The 19,400-nt window shown below is 41.3% G+C and overlaps 1 protein-coding gene and 1 long non-coding RNA gene across 3 annotated transcripts in view; one reads left to right on the forward strand and one right to left on the reverse strand.

Moving 5' to 3' along the window:
- Positions 1 to 6,936: 6,936 nt before the first annotated feature.
- Positions 6,937 to 8,664, forward strand: LOC142777004 (uncharacterized). Its single transcript, XR_012887896.1, has 2 exons — positions 6,937 to 7,073; positions 8,317 to 8,664. It is a non-coding gene; the product is annotated as an uncharacterized LOC142777004 (long non-coding RNA).
- A 4,385-nt stretch (positions 8,665 to 13,049) lies between these two features.
- The window catches only part of LOC142775820 (uncharacterized), a 69,916-nt gene continuing 63,565 nt past the window's right edge, over positions 13,050 to 19,400 (reverse strand). For both annotated transcript variants that reach the window (XR_012887047.1, XM_075877978.1), the window contains one exon: positions 13,050 to 19,382. Coding sequence is in view for 1 of the 2 variants with exons in the window: in XM_075877978.1 (XP_075734093.1) it covers positions 19,105 to 19,382 (278 nt within the window). In the remaining variant the exon portion in view is untranslated. The remainder of the gene's footprint in view (positions 19,383 to 19,400) is intronic.

The raw sequence follows: 19,400 nt of genomic DNA on the forward strand, positions 1-19,400 counted from the left end.
TTCCTATTCGCGCCTTCAGCGGGATTCGATCAGCATCCTCTCTGTTGAGGGAAACTCCGATGGACAGATAACGTCAATAGTGCAGCCTACTGCATATCTTCAAATCATGCATTTTCACTCTTAACACACCCATTTGCGAAGTTTGCCCTTGACGATTATTCATTAACCTTATAAAAATCAACAGTCTCTTCCAAATCTGTCTATACTAACCTGTACCACGGCAGCTGTTGAGGAATAAATGGTTTAAAAAAAGTCTCTAGAGCTCGTTCTTTGTAGTCACCCCACCATAGGGCAAGATCACCATAATAGCGACATGTAATTGTGCCATAAATAAATAAACGTGAACACCGCCCAGAAGTTATACAGAACACCATTCTACATCAGTGATCAATTGATAGGGTTTAACATCTGATGGGCGACTTCAATACCAAGGTACGGAAGAAGCAGTCTGGGGACCAAGCAGTAGGAGATTATGGCAACGGTACTAGAAATGCCAGAGGGGAGTTATTAGTAGAATTTGCAGAACGCAATAATTTACAGATCCTGAATACATTCTACCAAAAACGAGAGAACCAACCGTAAAGGAACATGGAAGAGACCTAATGTCGAAAGTAAAGCGAAATAGACTATACACTGAGTGCACATGCACGCAGGCCTCGTGCAGGATGTGGAAGTGCTTCGCAACATACGATGCAGTGGCCCTAGTACGGTCAGTACGGTCTCGAATTCACCTAGACTTGAAGAAGAAATGACAGAAACTGATGCGCAAGAAGCCAATAAATGAGCTAGCATTGAGAGGGAAAGTACATGAATTTAGCGTCTTGCCTCAGAACAGGTACACGATCCTTATCGAGGAAAGCAGCCTTAGAATTGACATAATGAATGATAATCTGACGAGTATCATTACGGACTGTGCAGTGAAAGTTGGAGATACGGTACTTAGACCGGGCGCTGGCAAGCCGTCCCAGGAGACGAAGAACCTCATTAAAAAGCGTCATAGCATGAAAGCTTCAAGTACAACAGACAAAATAGAATTGGCAGATTTTTCAAGGTTGATTAATAAGCGTAAGGTATCAGATGTAAGAAGGTATAACATTGAGAAAATTGAACACGCTCTGAAGAACGGAGGAAGTGTACAAGCAGTGAAGAGAAAATTAGGGATAGAAAAAAACTAGATGTATGCACTAAAGGATAAGGAAGGCAAAGTAACTAACAATACAGATAGGATATTTTAAATAGTGGAGGAGTTTTACAGAGATCTGTACAGTAGCCGGGTCAACCACGACATTGATATAAGAACTAGCAGTAACTCAGATGGCCTCCCACCAGTAATGATAGAAGAAGTCAGAAAAGCCTTGGAGAGAATGCAAAGAGGTAAAATTCCTGGTGATGATCATATAACATAGGATCTGCTAAAGGACGGAGGACATGATTATGTTAAAAAACTAGCCACCCTGTTTACGAAGTGTATCCGGACAGGAAGAGTACCAGAATCTTGAAGAATGTTAACATCATCCTAATACATAAGAAATAAAATGACAGGAACGTGAAGCATAACAGGCCAATCAGCTTGCTCTCTGTCATATACAAGCTATTTACCAAGGTAATCGTTACCAAAATTAAGACAACATTAGAATTCAATCAACCAAAGGAACAAGCGGAATTTCGGACAGGCTATACTCAACAATCGACCACATTCATACGATCAATCAGGTAATGGAGAAATGCTCAGAATGCAGCCAACCACAATGCATAACTTTCACAGATTAGGAGAAGTCGTTCAATTCAACAGAAATATCAGCAGTCATGCCGACACTGCGGAATCAGGGCGTCGACGAAGCATGTACAAACATACTGGAAGAAATCTACAGGGGATCAACTGCCACCATAGTGCTCCATAAAGACAACGACAAAATAGCAATCAAGAAGGATGTAAGGCAGGGCGATACAATCTCCCCACTGCTATTTACTGCGTGCTTACAGAAGGTTTTCAGAGGCCTTGAATGGGAATATTTAGGGATAAGAGTTAATGGAGAGTATCATATAGTAACCTACGCTTCGCATATGGCATCACATTGCTGAGAAACTCGGGGGACAAATTGCAACTCATGATCACGGAGTTAGACAAGAAGAGCAGAAAGGTAGGTTCTAATAGTAGTCTGCAGAAAACGAAAGTAATGTACAACAACCTTAGAAGAGAACAGTGCTTCGAGATAGCTCATAGTCCACCTGAAGTTTTAAAAGACTACGTCTACTCAGGACAGGTAGTAACCACAGCGCCAAACCACGCGATTGAAGTAATTAGAATAATAGGAATGGGGTAGAGCACATTTCGCAAGCACTCTGAAGTCATGAGTGGTAGATTGCCATAATTCCTCAAGAGCCATGTAAATAACAGCTGCATCTTGCCGGTACTTAGCTATAGAACAGAAACCTGGAGACTTACCAAGAGGGTTCAGCTTAAATTGAGGACGACTCAGTGAGAGATGGAAAGGAACATGATAAGTGCAACCTTAAAAGACAAGAAGAGAGCAGAGTGGATAAGGGAGAAGACCGGCGTTAAGGTCAACATAGTTAAAATCAAGAAGAGGAGATGGACATGGACCGGGCATGTAGCGCATTGGCAGGATAACCGCTGGTCATTAAAAGTAACTGACTGGATTCCGAGAGAAGGCAGGAAGTAAGGGGGAGACAGAAAGTTGGGTGGGTATATCAGATTAAGAAGCTTGCGGGTATAAAGTGGCAGCAGCAAGCACAGAACCGAGTTGACTGGTGGAACTTGGGAGAGGCCTTTGTCCTGCAGTAGACGTAGTTAGGCTAATGATGATGATGATGAATATCCAAAAAGCGCCTAATGACTACGAAAGACACCATAGTGGGATGCTCCCAAAATTTTAACACTTTGCATCTTTGACATGCACCTTAATCAAAGCAGATGGGCCTGAAGCATTTTCACCTACATCGAAAATATGACCGGGATTCGATCCTGCTACTTGTGGGTCAGCAATAGAGCACCATAATCACTGGACCACCCTGGCGTGTAGTAAAAAAGACGGTTTTGGTAAAGTCAGTGTGCGCGGCTTTTCGTTCAGCTGTAAAAAAGAAGGTTCAACTGTATGAGACATATTGCTGAAAATCTGACAGCATGGCAGAGTTATTCCGTTATCTCCCGTTGCCTACTCCTTGCTTTTCTGGCACATTTCACTTTCAGACGTGGTTAGCGGATAAGAAAGGTGTGAACGACAATGCAACAACCCAAATTTGCATGTGACAACTCTAGCAAATTTCGGTTAACATGTGGGACATATATTATGACATGCAATGCACAAATATTCTTAGTGTCAAATGAAAAAATAATCAACATTATTCCGCTATTTGTGTGTCTGTTTGCGACGTGAGACATTGCTTGCACAGAGTTTCTTTCATTTCATGTAAAAAATTATGGTTACTATGTATATTGCTCGTAATTTTACATGATAATATGCCCACCCATAATTCTACATTCTGTGCATTTCTTGTGCGTCATGTCGCTAGTTGCAGAAATTGCTCAGTGAGCCCTTCTAGTCACGTCAATGTAAAGAAACAAACAGATAAAGCGAATAAATATGTATAATTTGTCATATATATTTTTAACTTTATGTTCCTCATTCATGCGCTCTTTGCCACAGTGCCGAGCAATAAAGCTTGTGTTCGCTACAGCTGCCCACACTGCATTTATCATTACACAGCTTTAGGTTCATGACCACCATCTTTTTATTTATGAGTCTAAGTTCCATTATTAGTATTTAGGTAGGCCTTTCTAAGGCTGTGATTAGCCTGCCAGTTTGCCTGTGTTGCACCTTGATCATTAGACAACACTTCGGAGTGCCTTAGAAGTTCGGGCATAACAAAGATATATATTTTACACTCGCATACAAGCTGAGTTAGGTGCATAAACCGAATATGCGTGTGTGTTTAGATGTAAGCAGAATGTGCCAAGGTTAAATGGAAATGTTATTCTTTGGGTTGAGTATATCTTAGCACACATACGAAGAGTCACACTGTAATATGCTTGAACGTGGCCTATCAGACCTTGGAACTATGTCTGGCTATTTTAATTAAAATGAGCCTCTTCCTATTGAAAAATTATCGTAGTGATCGACTCTGGCGAAATATTTTCCCGCGGGTACAAGTATGACCACCACTTGAGCATTGATCCCGTCGCCGAGCCAACTTAAAACACTTGCGGCCGAGATTCCTGCCCAAAATCTCAAAAGACTCTAAGCCTTGAGAACACCACGAAACGTTTTTCCCGTTTTTCCGTATACACTGTAAATATTGTGACAGCAGCAGCGTTTAGTTTCTAAACCATGTCAGCGCGAAGCGACGACATAATTGTCGAAGGAGTTCGAGGACGGAGCACCACTCAGCGAGAGCTTTACGGCGTCAGGAGATAGAGGGTGAGCTGGTCGGCCAGAGCAGTGCGGTCATCGGAGATCGCGGGGGCACAACCAGTCGGCACAGAATCCAGTGAGCGAGCACGAAGAGGCAGCCACAATCCCTCGCAGGAAGGGCGGAAAGGCGTCCACCGATCGTGAGGCGGCGGTACACATAAAAAGCACGGCACAGCTGACACGGTGTGTTGACCTTGAACTCGCGCGTAGAGTAGATTCCTCCAGTTTGACGAGGTTCCAGGATGACCCGTCGAGGAGGCCTTGTCACCGGAATGTTCAAAGGCGAAAGGAAAGAACACTCGAAAGGCACTCCGGTTCCTCCAGCAATCGGTTCCTTGTGAGGTGCATTCTGACGACTTCAAAAACGCACAGGAGACCAGTCTTTCTAGGCAGCCCAGACAGCAAAACAGTCCTTTCCAGGTAATCCGCCGGCCGAGAGGGTCCAGAGGGCTTGAGGCGAGCCGACGGACCTAAAGCATATTCGTTGCGCTGTCCCTTACTGGACCCTCAGGAAGCGCGCCAATGTCAAATATTCTTTCACGCGTCTAAACGGGGCCAATACATGGGGGCCTATCACAAAAGCTACTACATTTCGGTCTTATAGTAACGTATTTTGCGTACTTTTTAATGCATCTCGTGACACCAGCTTTATGGGGGCGTAAATTAGAAGCTAAAGAAACGATCAAGCTGCATTTTCTGCATCAAGTAATTACAAGAATGGAATTAAACTGCCGGTCATTCTCGTACTGTGAATGAGCTAATTATTTCTGTCCGAGGAAATAAGAGGAATGGAATTTCAGCGAACGCTAAATCAGCGAAATGTAATGGTAACATAACGGAGGTATCCATTCGGCAACACTGTCATATATGGGTTCCTTCTGTGACCTCATTCGTCCTCCCCTGTGCCAATGATCCCGTCGTAACAACGAACGAAACGAAACGCACGAACACAAGGAGTGGCATTGAATTTCAGCGAACGCTAAATCAGCGAAATGTAATGGTAACATAACGGAGGTATCCATTCGGCAACACTGTCATATATGGGTTCCTTCTGTGACCTCATTCGTCCTCCCCTGTGCCAATGATCCCGTCGTAACAACGAACGAAACGAAACGCACGAACACAAGGAGTGGCATTGTATAACGTCGGCGGGACTCGCTCGTTGGATTTCGTGCCGACCGGTAGTGCCCCCACGATCTCCGAGGACAGCGCAGCTCTGGCCGACTGGTTCGCCCTACGCCACCTCCTGACGCAGAGAAGAGCTCTCGCTGAGTCGTGCCCCGTCCTCGCACTCTTTCGACCGCGTCCACCTTTTCTATCTTGTTCTTATTTCCGTATGTCGTCTTTATGTCCCTCCGCCCCTCTCTATCTCTATATCTTCATTTTCCCCTATCCTTTTAATCCCTCCTTAGCCCCATCCCTCGTGAGCTAATGTTAGGGTGTCCTTCCCCTGAGCAACAGTTACGGGGCTCACTTTTATTTTATTTTCACTTATTTAAAATCACTCCCCCCTCCAATAACGCCAGCACTTTACGCTAGCCATACAGAATCCTAAATTCGAACTCACCTGTGTGAGCACAATCTCAAACCACACGAACTGGCGAATGTAGCGGTGGTCTTTTCGCGGACGACGGCAATCCTCCTCAAATTCGACATGAGGACAACGAAAGCTGCTCATGAGGTTCACTTCGTTCACTGATCTATACTGTAATTTAACATCACACGAAACCACTTTTGTACTAGTCAAAATTCAGAATTAGGCAGTGGCTTGTATATTATCGCTTGCAGTACAAAAGGAAGGCTACTTTGCACTAATCCTGTATAAAAATACCATTGATGTGATGTACCCACAGAAAAAAGACATTCAGTCACAAGTATCACGATGCGACTATTTAGTAACGAATAATCACAGTTAGCCTTTAGCGAAATCGCGACGGGCCCACGAGGAGCCTGTGCCGAGTGAAGAAAAAGAAGTGCTGAAGCGACGACGCGAGGTAGAGACTTAAGTGAAATTATAAAAAGAATTGAACGGCGAAGATGAAGTGCGGCAAAATATTTGTACTTTAGTTATCATTTCCCGTGGATAAGTGATTTGAAAACTTTGTTATGATACCTCGGAATGCAATTTTCATATCTCGGCTAACCCTCCAGAGTAGGTATATGAGCCATATATGAAGGAACATTGTCATCATCATCGTGGCATAGCTGCTATTGGGTCACATGGTGTACTGGATAGTCGAATGAAAACTGGCCTCGTGGTGTTCTGAAGGCGTGGTGGGCTGCGATTGGACCACGTGTGCGGAGTATGTCATATAAGAAAGCAGCGGACCAGAAGCGAGACAGCGTAGCCTTACACAGGCTTGCCTGGCGGTACCTCCGACTCGACGGCTTGCGCGAGGTCACAGCTCCCGGAGAAAAGGGAACCATTCGTCGATCGAGTTCTACGGTGGCTTCCGGCCGCAGCGGAGACGAGGCCCCCGCGGGATGGACAGCTGGGACAACGGCCAGCCAACGCCGATAGGCGACCGCCAGCTTCATCGCCGCCGTTGGCGTCTCGCCCTGCGAGGGAGACCTCGACCGTCTCTGCTATCCAGTACAAGGCCCGCCACAACTTCCTTGCCGAGGCAACGTCAGCTGCTGGTAAGAGGGTTGAAGTTTTCGTTATTTTCTTGACTCATTGGACATGTAGCTCACAGCCCGCCACGGTAGTCTATTGGTTGTGGTGCTCGACTGCTGACCCGCCGATCACGGGATCGAGTACCACGGCCGTGGCAGCCGCAACCGTGATGGAGGCGATAATTCTCGAGGATCGAGTACTTCGGTATAAATGCACGTTAAAAAGCCTCAGGAGGTTTAAATTTCCGCAATCATCGACTACATTCTTTCTCATAATCATATCCTGATTTTGAAACCCCATCAATTATTATATTATTACTTCCAGCTCATATAGGTTTCTATTGGTTTACGCGTAGATAATGTGCGTTTTTTTTCTCGGTCGCTGTCTTCCTTTCTTTCTTCTGCTGATTGTTTATTCGTGCACGTCCCTCGAAACCTGTATTTAGTCTCACGACAATTGGATGCCGCGTACGTAGTTGAAAGAGACCCTGTAAGTTAATCAGTCAAGCCCATAAATGCACCAAGTTTTACTTACATCTTTACATATAGCTTGTACTTGTGATTCGTGCATCTCATGAGCATGCGTTGTATTAAGGGAAAGTTTAACGTTTCCAGAATGCGTAGAGCAAAGGGCTGCGGAAAGTACGCAGCTTGTGTGGGTCATGTTTACTCATCTGCTACAAGTTCTAAACGGTTTCGGCCGCGGGTGTTTACAAAAATATGACCTTTAGCAGTGTGTAGATATCCGTGGGGAAGACCTCACGTCAAGTATTATGAATCATGTATGGATCAACAATTATTGTAACATTTTTTATCTCTCTTTCTATTTGGTTTTTCAGCATGCATTACTGTAATCTACAAGCAAAGCCGTTCCAGTAGAGTATAATTAATTTCCGCTCTCTTGATGGACCAACGTATTTAGTATTATCATTACGGTCACACCTACAACGCTGTGCACAGATATTTCATGTTACCTAAAGAAGCTAATGCTATGCGCAAAAGAATGCATGTATCTGCTTAACCTGTTACCAAAAGTAAATCCACGTAATAGCGAATGTTATCAGAATTGCATTTTTTTCGAAATTACTATCTTTTTGGTGTTTTGTTTGTTTGTTTTCATGTCCTACTACCTATATTATCGTGGATTTCTTCTTTTGTGTAAAGGCTGTCTCGTTATATTATGAGATTCGACTTCGCCCATATTTCACAGCGGCTCCCTTATTCTTTATTGTTCTGTGGTTTTCACCCTTGCCGACCTCAACTTTAGAGACTCCAAAGTGACCATGCTGATCAGCCTGCTCATGGACGACGACACCCTGACCGAGCTTGCCGTTGGCACGTTACTGTGCACTGTCGCTGGCTCAAAGACGTTGCCAGGATTTGCCGACTGCCTGGCCAAGACCAGGGGCACTTTGCGCAGCCTGACACTCCGGTCGGCCGGTTTCTACAGCGCACCGTACTGCGAAATGATTGTGTTTCAGGAACTGGACGTTTCGCCTCATCAAGGCTTTGTCGTGGAACTTGAAATGGTGCATCTACGCCCAGTAGTTTTATTGCGATTATCTCTCATCCTAAATTTATTTGACATTTTCGTTTATACTGTTTGTATTTTAAACCACATTTCAATTCGTGTATATTGTATCCGAGACCAAAGGACCCGAGAAACTTTGGCAGCCTGAAAGAAGGTGACTCGGTCATAATGGACGTTGAAGACAGTCCGCCACAGTTACAGTCGCATACCAAGCTGTGCGGGTGCAACTCGAAGACTGTGATGCGGCGCTGCGCAGGAGAACGCCCGATCTGTGCCAGGGTCTGGTTCGAAGAAAGTGAAAAAAGAAGATACTAAATCAAGATCACGGATTTTATGTTTAATATTTCCATTTGTATAATTTGTATTTTTGTGTTTTTTTATTCAATGAATAATAAAGAGCAATGCTTCGACGAAGAGCCATGATTATTACACTTTCGCCAGTTGGCGAGACCGGTGTACCTTCTTATTCAGGAGCTTTAAATGAGTCGACGTGCGTGTGCTGCTCCAGACCTCACCTGCTCTCATGTGGCAGCAAACCATTGCATGCTTCGCAGGGGCCCTGACAGGCAGAACACAAGCACGCCATGCTTTCTGGGGTAGATGGTGCTATCAATCGACAACCTTGGTCCGCAATGCTCTTCTTTTGCAGAGGCCGGCTAGATTTCTCCGATAAATAAAATTTATGAAGAAAACGTCTAAGCTTGCGCTTAGTATTTACCTTATTTATTGTTGGATCTAGGCAGAAGTTGGCTGTATCAAGGTAGTAGCAAGTTTGATGTTGCTCTTTTCCTTGCGGTCCTCGGTTCTCAACCTATGGTATCAGTCTTTGATAAGGAGTCTGTGCTCTGTAGATAACCCAGGAGCTTTACAGCCTTTTCTGTGAATAACTGTTGGCTTCTGCACTGCAAGTACTTAGGGATTTACCCAATTTTTGTGACAGATAATTGTTTGGATACCCGTTATAATGATGTTATGATGGGTTAACTGGCAGAACATGGGAGAGGCCTTTGTCCTGCAGTGGACGGAGTCAGGCCGATGATGATGATGTGCCATTTGTTTACAAAGTTTTAATACATAGTGAACTAAAATATACCACATCCATTTGGGACCCGTCCTCTACTCTCCTCCGCTCTTGAGCTAGTCCAACATTATTCTGCCCGCTTTATCCTTGCAAGCTTCTGGTGTACCTTAAGTATCACTTCTATGATAGAATCTAGATCTTTTGTCACTCATCTGTCCCCACCTTTTCTCAGGCATATGTCTTTTTCCCAAAATATGTCACAAGTGCAACCTGCATAACAACCATAATATCTCTCCACTGTACATCTCCACTCTTTCTCCCAAAAGTGTGGGAATCATGCAATGCTCAATGCACACATATAATCAGTCATTTATTACCCTAACTTCAAAGGACAGGAACAATCTTTCTAGATCAGTCCAGTTGATAGGTCGGGCAAACAAATGGAACGCACTCAGACTCACTGAAGAGGTATGTCTCTCACTTTTGACTCACTGAGACCTCTGAAATGTTTTGTAGTAGTAGTAGTAGTAGTAGTAGTAGTAGTAGTAGTAGTAGTATTTTTATTTACAGTAAGCCAGACACAGAGCTCACTGCAGGGGCAAAGGGCTAAAGGTGAACAGCCTGACAAAGGCCCTTGTCCCTCCGCAGTCCGTGACAGTGCAAGCTTAAACAATATATATATTCAATACATTGGTTTCAAGCAACCTGAAATTGTAAACACAAAATTCAAACATAAATAGCATAAGAAGTTTACATAACACATTTTAAGAATTAGAGGTCACTCTCGTTATAATTCACAACTAAACAATATCAATGAAACAACTCAAAAACAGACATAAGATGCATGTGGATACAATGAATTCCGCGGTATATACTCGTATAATTGACATATAAGTTTATGAACAATTTAAGCATTTGCAGAGGCATGAGACTCCATTACGTAGTTTCGATAGTGTAGACCGGTGGTTATGAATAAGTTCTTTATTTGTTTCTTGAAAGTCGCACTACTAGCCCTAAAGTTCAATTGATCTGCAAGGGTATTTAAAACCTGAGGTACCTGGTAAGCAATACTTTGTTTTCCATACTTGGTTCTTGTTCTAGGAGCTCGCTTCTTTTGTTCTCGCATACTGTAGTGTGGTCTTTCGGTGCAACTTTCTTCACATAGCTTAGTCTTTTGTATTAACTGAAGTAATTTAAAATGATATAATAGATCAATTCTGAGTATTGAATGTTTAATGAATAGTGGAGCAGTGCGCAAGTCTTGTAGATTCCCCCTGTAATTTTCAAAGCAGCGCAATATTTTCTTTTGTATAGTTATTAACTTATGGTAATTCCCTTGTGATGTCGTTCCCCAGACTAACATCCCATAACTTACTTTATAATGGAAGAGTGCATAGTACATACTTATTTTTAACCTCAATGGGATTAAGTGCATTGTTCTAAAAAAACAACCAACTATTCGCGCTAATGCGGTGATCAGATGATTTACATGTGTATTCCAGTTCAATTCCTCCTGAAACCATACACCAAGAAACTTTTGTTCCCTAACATGTGCGATGCAATTTCCTTCGAATTTTATAGCTATGTTACTAATAGGTTTATTTACAGGTCGGAATATCATATAGGTTGTTTTTTTGCATTCAAGCGCAGTCCATTTTGCCTTAACCAATTTGAAAGATTGCTTAGATAATTATTTACACTGACCTCAAGTGATATTAGATTGTCTGATGAAAAGAAAACATTCGTATCGTCAGCGTACATTATAAGTTCAGGAGAATGAGGTATATCGACAATATCATTTATATAGACAAGGAACAATAATGGCCCCAGTATAGACCCTTGGGGGACTCCTTGGTTCAACTTTATCTTTGCAGAAATAGTGTTATTCAGTTTTACATATTGATAACGATCTTCTAGGTAACTTTTAGACAGTTGTAGTGCAACTCCACGCACCCCATAACTTGATAATTTATGAATCAATGATTTGAATTGTATGGAGTCAAATGCCTTTTGAAGATCGAGGAAGAGCCCAAGAGTATATTTTTTTGTTTTCCATATTTTCGATTATCTTATCTTTGATATACAGTAGAGCTCTTTCTGTTGATTTAATTTTTTGAAAACCATACTGACTTTTTGTTATTATTTGGTGCTTATCAAAAAAGGATGCAAGTCTATCATAAATAACCCCTTCAAATATTTTCGATATTGTTGGAAGCACGGATATAGGTCGATAGTTCGCTAAACTATTGATATCACCACCTTTATGTACTGCAGTGACTTTTGCTACTTTTAGCCGAAATGTCAAAAATTTTCTTCCAAAGGACTCACTTGGGCACAAACTCACCAAAATATTACTCATCAGGGCTCACTCAAATTCAAACTCTCAGCTCGATCTTAGTCTGAGTGAGTCCGAGTGAGTTGAGTCGTGAATGACCTTGCTGACCTATGGTCTTTTCCATTGTGCATGACTCCCATTTTCACAACATTTTATACTCAGTGCACAGCAACTATTGCAAGAATTAACTGTTATGAATATTCTTTTTTTTCCAAAACAATAACAGACTGGATGATTGTTAATGCCATAAATATGATAAAAAAGTTCTTAACAATGCTTGGAAAATGTTTTAAAAATGTTATGAGTCTGTTGCTATATTTCATGTGTTCACTTGCACTATTCGTGCAATTCTTCACGTGTTTGAGTAATGCTTGTAATCAATATGAACTTGTATGTGCTAAAATGCTTGTACATTTCCTATGTATACCTACCCTACTAAGATGTGGTACCATATTGCTGTACCTATAAATAAATAAATAGATAAATATACAACAATACTAATAATAATAATGACAAATGATGTGATAGTGCATTTTTTGCAAACTGTCTGATTCATCTTTGTTTAATTGACACTTGCACTGTTATTCGTTTAGTTATGAAATTATGCTAATTTCGCAAATTATTGAATTTTCGTATGTTCAGTTACGACTTAGCTATCATTTTTTAGCTAACATTGTACGTACAGAATAACGTTTGCATTGCATTATTTTAATCTACTGCACGCCTGCCCTCCTGGAGATTATGGTGTGTAGAGAGAAGTGCACTCTGACGTGTGCGGGTGCTCGCATCGAAAACCTATACCACTTTATAGAACAGAAAACTGTACCTTTAGACTGTTGTATCACAATAACATGTAAATAAGTAATGGCGGCGTACTGAACTGCAATACCGCAAGGACAGATGGCGTTGGTTCTAGTTCACTATCACGCTGAAATTGCTTTGAGAGCTATGGTTCTACAGGTTCTTTTCTACACTCGCACGACAGCACAAAATTATTAGATGCAAGAAACTGGAGGCGACGACACTATCTGACAGTCATCGCGTTTTTATAAGAGAATTGCGCCAGACGACCGAACAGGACCTCAACTGGCAAAGGCACACGCAACAACGTGGTAAGTGAAATCATTTTATTGTCGTAGTAAATAACTAGACACAAAAAAAATAATTTCTCTCAAACTACACAGCAAAAGAGCATACAAGCAATAAAATATATCTAAGCATAAAATAACGCTAAAATATGCACGCTAACAGCCTACTGAATCATAATTTGCCTTCAGCTTACTGCTAGGGCAGCTTGCTGAAAAAAATAAAATAAAAAAGAAGCGCATCATTCGCCTGCAACGGAATTGTTGTAAGCGAAACGAGGCCCATGTGCTTAGATCTAGGTGCACGTTGTACCCCAGGTGCTCGATATTTTTAAAGCCCTTCACTACAGCGTCTCTCATGCATACCATGGTTTTGAAAGTTAAATGCAAACTATTTATTATATCGTTTATGACAAAACACCCAATGTGCGTCCATACGACCCGACTGCAACACAGTAAAGCTTATCGAGACATACCAGCATAGTCACGATTATATTGATCGCAATTGGTTCCTTGTGCATGTTGTGAAAGAAGTCAACCGCGATATTAAAAAAAGAAATTGCAATCCAAAGTGGCCAGTGCAACACTTGCTGCAGTATATCCTGCTCAGCAAACAGACTGAAAACGCGCCTCGAGCAAATAGAACTGTGCACACTAGCTGGTGATGGCAGTGACTGCAACCAACAGCGCCAAAAGGAATCTGGGCATGCATGCCGAAGGGGCCCGCTTGGCAGTACGGCAAGTGCCTGGCCAGGAATGCATTCTCGTTAGAATTGGTCCTGCACTTGTATGCAGCTGTGCATTTTTTTTACGATGATAGTACATTTGTACCGAAGCACAAGTTTAAAAGATACACTGCGATAAGAGTTTGTAAAATACACTATGCATTTGCAGTTGATTGCGATTTTAACAGTACAGCAAGAATACTCACGCAGATTTCTGAACAATAAAAAAAACTGAAGATAAAGCACTGTACACTTAATTTACAAGAACAATGAAAATACCACTTGGTTCACTTATTGCTGGTATTCCAGGGTTCCTGAACTTCTTGCTAATTTGTTTCTTGCTTTAAGAACTTATAATGCAATGGTGAAGTTAAACTAGTGTTGAAACTGTCAAATGACAAAACTAGATTAGGGTAATAACATTGAAGAATGGGAAGGTCTTGATGAGGTCAGAATTGGGGAAAGACAGGGTGACCTATCGGCACAGTATTATTCGAAGAAAGCTCCCAGAGAAGCAGAAGAATGGCATAGAGTTCTAACCTACACATGCAGGAGACTAATGAATATGAATGGTATCAACGAAAGAACACCACATGTAATGGAGAATCTGAATACCATTTACAAATTGAACTCTACACTAAGCCATGACAAGAAGGAGGTGAAAAAACGAATAGGCATGGTGCTTGAATGGTTTAAGAGCTACTCAGAAAACGAATGCAGTATCACCATCATGCAACTAAGAACATTTACTACAGCTCAATATTCATGAAAGACTTACATGCAAGAATAGGAAGAATCGAAGTAAATGAAGCATTATGAAACTAATTATTAATATGTGGGTTTTAATACATTATGAAACTATGGCTTCGAGTGTTGGGATAGGTAAAGTGAAATCTTGAGAAAAAGTAATTTACACTACGTAACAAACGCCTTCAAAAAGGAGGACAAGAAAAAGCCTTAGTGAACCAATAAAATGTCAGATAGACTTGTGTTATGAGGGAACCCCGGAATGATGCCGACTATGAAAGTAGTGTGCACAGGCTCAGAGAGAGCTCAAACACTGCACTCAACCTGAAGAAAAAATGAAAGAAAACCGGCCACCCTTTATGCAGTCCGCATAAAAATGGGGATGCAGAAGTGGCATTAAGAACAAATAAGATACATAAAAAATGACTATGAAAAAAATTAGCAATACAGTCATGCAATGAAAACTTGTTGCTGGCAAGTGTGTTCTTCACATTGAAGGAGCAAACAACGTGCTAAGCTATATAAAGACAAAGCACGCAACACGGACAGGTGCAAAATTTCTGACGCTATTGAAGCAGTTTAGAAGTATAGCACTAAGGTGAAAAATAGGTAAGCTTTTTCAAATCACCGAAGACAATAATAGATGAAAGTACTGTACCTCAAGAGATAAAGAAAGGAAGCACCAAAGTGGGATGAACCAAAATGCATGCAGCAAAGGGTAAGAAGGGCAATAAGCAGGGCAACTTATTTGAGTTACAGTAGAGGTGGCGTCTAATTTTCACTAAAATGAAAGCCAGAGCTCTTATTGAAGTCCTAGTCACCTAAATCAGTGCAACGTCTGCCCTATGCATTGAGGTGGAAGGGGTCAATGCAATGAATGTCCCTTTTCCCCACCTGAAGGGGAACACTGTACATGCCTGACCAAACAAAGATCAGCTGGAGCTATGGAATGGATACCAAGACATGGGATATGTCAATTTATTGTACATTTTGACCTCAAATCGCGCCACTGACCTCAGTTAATTGCTGTGTCAGTGAAATAAGCTTCAGATTAGTACCAACTGTGCAGGAATTGCACCTGGTTAAGTACGAATAAGCAGTTGTTTGCTCTAAATAACTGCAATTACTGGTGTCAGTGCATGCACTGACACCAGCATTGTCGCAGCACAAAGCAAGTGTAAAAAAAGCAGCACCCATACCAAGTTGGCTTCACTTTGCAAAGTGAACAGTTAAGGTCGATTCTATGAAAGATAGAAAAACATGGTATACTTGATATCTCAGATTTTTATTTTTTTCTTATATTATACCCACACGATGCAGTCACTCAAAATAACATTTAGTTTTCAAATAAACACTTTTTTAAACCAAGGCAAGATGAGAATCATTGCCAGGTGGCATCGGCCATCTTACCAAAAGTGCACTTTCCTGAATGCATGAACATGCTAACAGTGATGCAAGCTGTTTATCACAAATATCTTCTTACTTAGTACAATTAGAAGTAATGAAGAAAAAGCTCACGTGATCATTCAAAATTCTAGATAATCTAAATATTTTTAAAAATTCTCAAAACACCATGTTTATGAAACTCGCTCATTTTTTGGGTGCGATTTCTGCTTTTGTGATTTACATAGCTAGATCATGTTTACAGTTCTGATAGTACCTAATCAGGATAATTATACTCTGCATTTTTATTTGTCTAGTGATTTTCAAGGGAGTGAAAAAATACCTGCTCTCAATTTTTCTCAAAATGTTTTAAACTGCGCTATTATATTCTGGAAAAGCATGGTAATCATTTTGGTCAGAACTAACTTACAAATTTTCAAACATCGTGTTTTCACAAAGCAGAATATAAATCATACATTTTTTTGAAAAGAAGTTACAGTAACGCACTTTTTTTGCTCCGATTTTGCAAAATAACCGTAGAGAGGTATTTACGAAGAGTACAAAGTGTTTCTTAAAAAAAGCTACCCCTTTAATGAAATGCATTTGAGTAGTTCGCGACTTGGCTGGCGTTCGATACCACTCAGCCCAAAGAAAGCCCCTCCAGAAATGTCCTCCTTTTCTTCCCGTTGTTCAGATAGAACAAAAATTTTGTATCTTGGATACTAATCAGTCAGCTTTCCTAATGCATGCGACCTGCCTTTCTAATTGTGCTAAGAAAAAAGATATTTGCAATATATAGCTTGCATTGCTGTTAGCATAAGCACTTTTCGTAAAATGTCCATCATCAGCCGGCGATGCTTCTCGATGTTTCCTATGTTGGCAAAATTGTTTGTTTGAAAACAAAATGCGATTTCGAGCTGTTCGATCATATGGGCATACTATAAAAAAACGCATGAGGAAAATTTGAGATATTAACCATACCACAGTTTTTGATCGTTTTCCGAATGGACCTTAATTAACTGTGAGTGCATTTATAGATTTCCTGATTCTACAAAGTGATGCATTCTTATTGTCAATTGTCCAGGTGGCATACCCCTCCTTTTCATGCATTTTTGCAATGGAGAATCTAATTTCATCGAAACATGCTTATTAACTCCACCACAGTCAGCAGAGCAAATATTAGTCATATAGCACAATTTAAATGATTAGAGACGAGTGCTCCTTTGGAAAGTATAGCTCTATTTGGGACATATAGGAAAATTCTTTTCACCTTTAAACTATGCACTTTAGGCAACTACTCATCTTTTCAAAATACAACCTGCCTTTTTGATGGTCACAAGACACATGCAGCCATCCCCTTAGAAAGAAAAAATGGGATACGTTTTGGTGTGCTCACGCGAAAGCCTTCAGATTTTGTAAGCTTTTCATTCTGGCAATCTTGGTAGTCTTAGATCATCGCACAGCACTCCAGCCTCCTACCATAACCTACTAAAATGACAGGGATACAGCTCTAAAAAGGCGACTCTGCATCTAGACTATACTGTAGTGAAGAAGAATGCATTAGAAGCTCACAAAAAGAAGAGACAATCCGCTGTGAAGGTAGTGCACCTCCTGACACCGGCAATGGGTAAAACAACATTATTTGTGTGATACTATAGGTGCATTATATATTGGGACTACTGAGGCACATAAGAACCCGAACGAAATGCAAGCATGACGTAAGATCAGATATTGCTAAAGAAAAAAACCCGCCTAATCTGAAACACGACGAAGCCACCTACTTCAAACGCACTAAAATTGGGCAGGACATTTCAGTTTCCCACCAATGGCTGTCACACTAGTTTTTGAAGTTTTCTTTTCGCAGCTGATTTCAATGCCTTAGCTTTGCTTAACTCTCTGTACTTGAAATTTTGAAACCAGAGTATCCTGATTCGTACATTTTTTTCAGGAACAATTTATGGCAGTCTCGACTGCAGAATGGCCCTTCGGGGATCTCCAGCGTCAAGAAGTGTGCAAGATACTCCTACAAGGTGTGCAACAGCGCCGATTAGTACATTGAATAGGGCTTCCAGTTTATGAAAAAAAGAGAGCACTGCCTCAGTTGGCACAGTGATATGTCCTCGTGGCTTGCCCTCTATCTCCACAGCATCATGTATACCTGACAATCTGAAGACAGCTCTTGGCTGCTATCCTTCAGCAGTACTGTACACTTCTCACAAACTTTTTTCTTTAGGAAAGTGTGTACCAAATAACCCGACACATAACAAAATATATTTGGCTCAAGCACATTAACTGATTCATCTCCAGACAAATTTATATACTCAGTTTGTTCACTGATAAAATGCTTCATCTTCCTTTTTTAGATTTGGACACACAAGCTATTCAACAAGTCGAATAGCTGAACTATTCTTTTGACAAATTTAGCTGTTTTCATGGCTTCTGGCGGAAGAACTGTGAAGGCTACGAAAGCTTTGATGGCGAAATAAGCGCTGTTGCTTAAAACCTGTGCAGCGAACAACACTACCATATTCCCAAACGGGCTCTTGTATATATGTTCATCAGTCAACTTTGGGACAAACTTCAGCTTCATATGGTGGCTAGACTCGTATAAATCTCTTATGAGCTTCCAAGATACAACAGATTCACCGATTTTAAGGTCATATTTGTGCAAGTTATATCCCTTGCAGCTTTACACAAGATATATGCATTAAAAATGGCCTATCAGGACTTGCGCAAAGTGTTTTTGCTACCGCACAATTGCTCCCCCTTGGTCACATATTATTGCTTTTACAGAGAGCTTGCATAATTTTAGGTTGCTGAATAGCTGCTCGAGCAAGAAAAGAACGGGTCATGAATGAACTGTGCCATTCCTTGTTAAAAAGGCTACTACTAGGACCCATTTTTTGGCTTTTCCTAGTGCCACCGCGAGCATAGTAGTATTCGCTACACTGCCCGTCCTATCTTCTTCATTATCAACATACCCGTGAATAACATCTTCTGTAGGGTCGTAATGAAAGTTTCTTTTCAATGAAATTTCATTGAACACCAAGCAACAAGCTCGTTCCGATTAACGGTCAGTTTTCGGTTTGTTGATTAGATCGAGGATAGCAGGCAGCAAATCAGATTTAATGGTAATGGCAGATATCAAAGTCCTCAGCGTTCTCACAGTTGAAAGGCTAAAAAATTTGAAAAAATATTTATATGCCTTCAGAATTGAAAAGGAGAGATTTAGTGCAAGCTTACTAAATAGCATGGGCCAATGGCTCCCATGTTTTCTGAGGGGTTCAAAGGCACTTGTACTTTTAGTAGCTCTAAGAAGTCCTTGCTGAGGTGATTTCCAGCTTCAGCAATGAGCTCTGCATGCGGGAGAGTACGGTTCACAGGTCTTTTTATTCTGGAGATGACTCGATGAAGCCTCATGACTATGCTGCAGTAGTGCTGTAGCTTCTGCTTCGTACGTGGGGCCCGCAATTTCGGGATTCTGATCCTGGCCTTTTTCGATGTGCCTGGAAAATAGATGGTGA

Source organism: Rhipicephalus microplus, chromosome X (assembly GCF_043290135.1).
Source record: "Rhipicephalus microplus isolate Deutch F79 chromosome X, USDA_Rmic, whole genome shotgun sequence".
Classification (NCBI taxonomy): Eukaryota; Metazoa; Arthropoda; class Arachnida; order Ixodida; family Ixodidae; genus Rhipicephalus; species Rhipicephalus microplus.